Source organism: Penaeus monodon, chromosome 23 (genome assembly GCF_015228065.2).
Source record: "Penaeus monodon isolate SGIC_2016 chromosome 23, NSTDA_Pmon_1, whole genome shotgun sequence".
Lineage (NCBI taxonomy): Eukaryota > Metazoa > Arthropoda > Malacostraca > Decapoda > Penaeidae > Penaeus > Penaeus monodon.
The window spans coordinates 33556159-33557696 of NC_051408.1; the positions used below are offsets into that span (position 1 = coordinate 33556159).

Sequence of the window (1538 nt, forward strand, 5' to 3'; positions counted from 1 at the left end):
AAAGGATTAAATGCAATTTTTTTTCAGTTATGTGCACACACTAGATGAAACAGCAAAAGCTATCCAAAAGAAGTGTTTAAATTAACCCTATCATAAAAATCCAAATAAGAATTATTGAACTGAGAAAATTTTCAGTCCTGTGGATGCACAAAACTCCAAAGTTTGTCATCCTTAAAGATTTATTTACAATTCTCTTAACAAACATGAACCTATATCACATTCTGTGCATTGCAGCATACCTAAATATTGTTACCAGTTCTCTTACCAAGGATGAGCTGTAGGCCAAGTCTCTCCACATGACACAAACGCACGAGGCAACAAGAAGATCCTTTACAGACAAGTATTTGAATACGCGCAAGAGCAGTCGGTAGCTCTGGCTCAGTTCTCGCAAGAATTCTTGCTTCTTCAGACTTTCCATTGCCTGCATGTGAGGAATGTATTAATAAAGAGAAACCAAAGAATATATGAAAATCTGTCAAACATATACAGTGTATTTCATTTTCGGTCTGCCCATGCAGCCTAATGTACCAAGTAATTTTTTCTGGATATGAATGCCACAAGATGTCTGTCTGCTGATTCAGTCTATCTCCCCCTTTTTCTCCCTACTTTAACCACATTTCTATAATATTTTCCATTTCTAACTATTTATGATATGAGTTATAGCAGGAGTTGAACAGTCTGAATCATTCTAACATCTAAGGTTTAAGCAAAATAAATACTAATAAATTATTTCCTTGCTCCATCACCCCATTGTTAACTTCCGGAAAGTGCTTAATATATACTTTTTGCAAAAGAATGAATGACCATGATCGCACAGACCAAAAGGTCTGTTGCTAAAGTCAAAGAAAAATGAAGCAAAACTAGAGTTCCAACAGCAATCAAGAGGCAACAATTAAGATTTAAATAAGATTTAAGTCTTAGCTCCTTACCTTGACAGCAGAATTTCCATACTCCTCTGTTGCCCTCATGCCTGAATGCTGAGCCATGTGAGGTCCTGAGTATCTAGGCTGACAGCTGGATGGGAGCATAACTGGCATTGGCTGCCCACCAATCAAATTCTGGGGTAGAATGATGCCTCTTGGCATCCCCATTTGCACTGGAGGCATCTGAACTGGCTGCATCTCATTGGTATTTGCCCGGACAAGAAGGAAACGTGTTGGCACTGAGCCTGGTGACTGTATCTGCACCAGCTGGCCATTGGGGAGGTTGGGTGGCAGTCCTCCAATCATCCCACTGGCATTGACTGTTAGAGCTCCTTGCAGTGCTGGTGGTTAAAGGGGAGTTTTGCATTGATTTCTCAGGCACTACCAGTAGATATAATTACAGTGAAAAAAAAATTAGTCTATGATATACACACAAATTCTTTTTCTCTTTTTTCTTGCTATCCTGAACCTGACACCAAATTACATTAAACATATTCTACTGCAATAAATTATATTCTCATACCAAGAATATCTTGCAATTATTACTGTTATTTTGTTTTAGTATTGCTGTTTAGGCATATAAGTTGTTTGACATTTCACCATTGAACCCGTTGG

General features: G+C 38.2%; 1 protein-coding gene across 1 annotated transcript in view; it reads right to left on the reverse strand.

The window, feature by feature from the left end:
- LOC119587934 overlaps positions 1-1538 on the reverse strand; it is a 36665-nt gene that overhangs the window by 14851 nt on the left and 20276 nt on the right. The window contains 2 exon segments of the mRNA XM_037936644.1: positions 266-421; positions 930-1264. Coding sequence (XP_037792572.1) covers positions 266-421; positions 930-1264 — 491 coding nt within the window.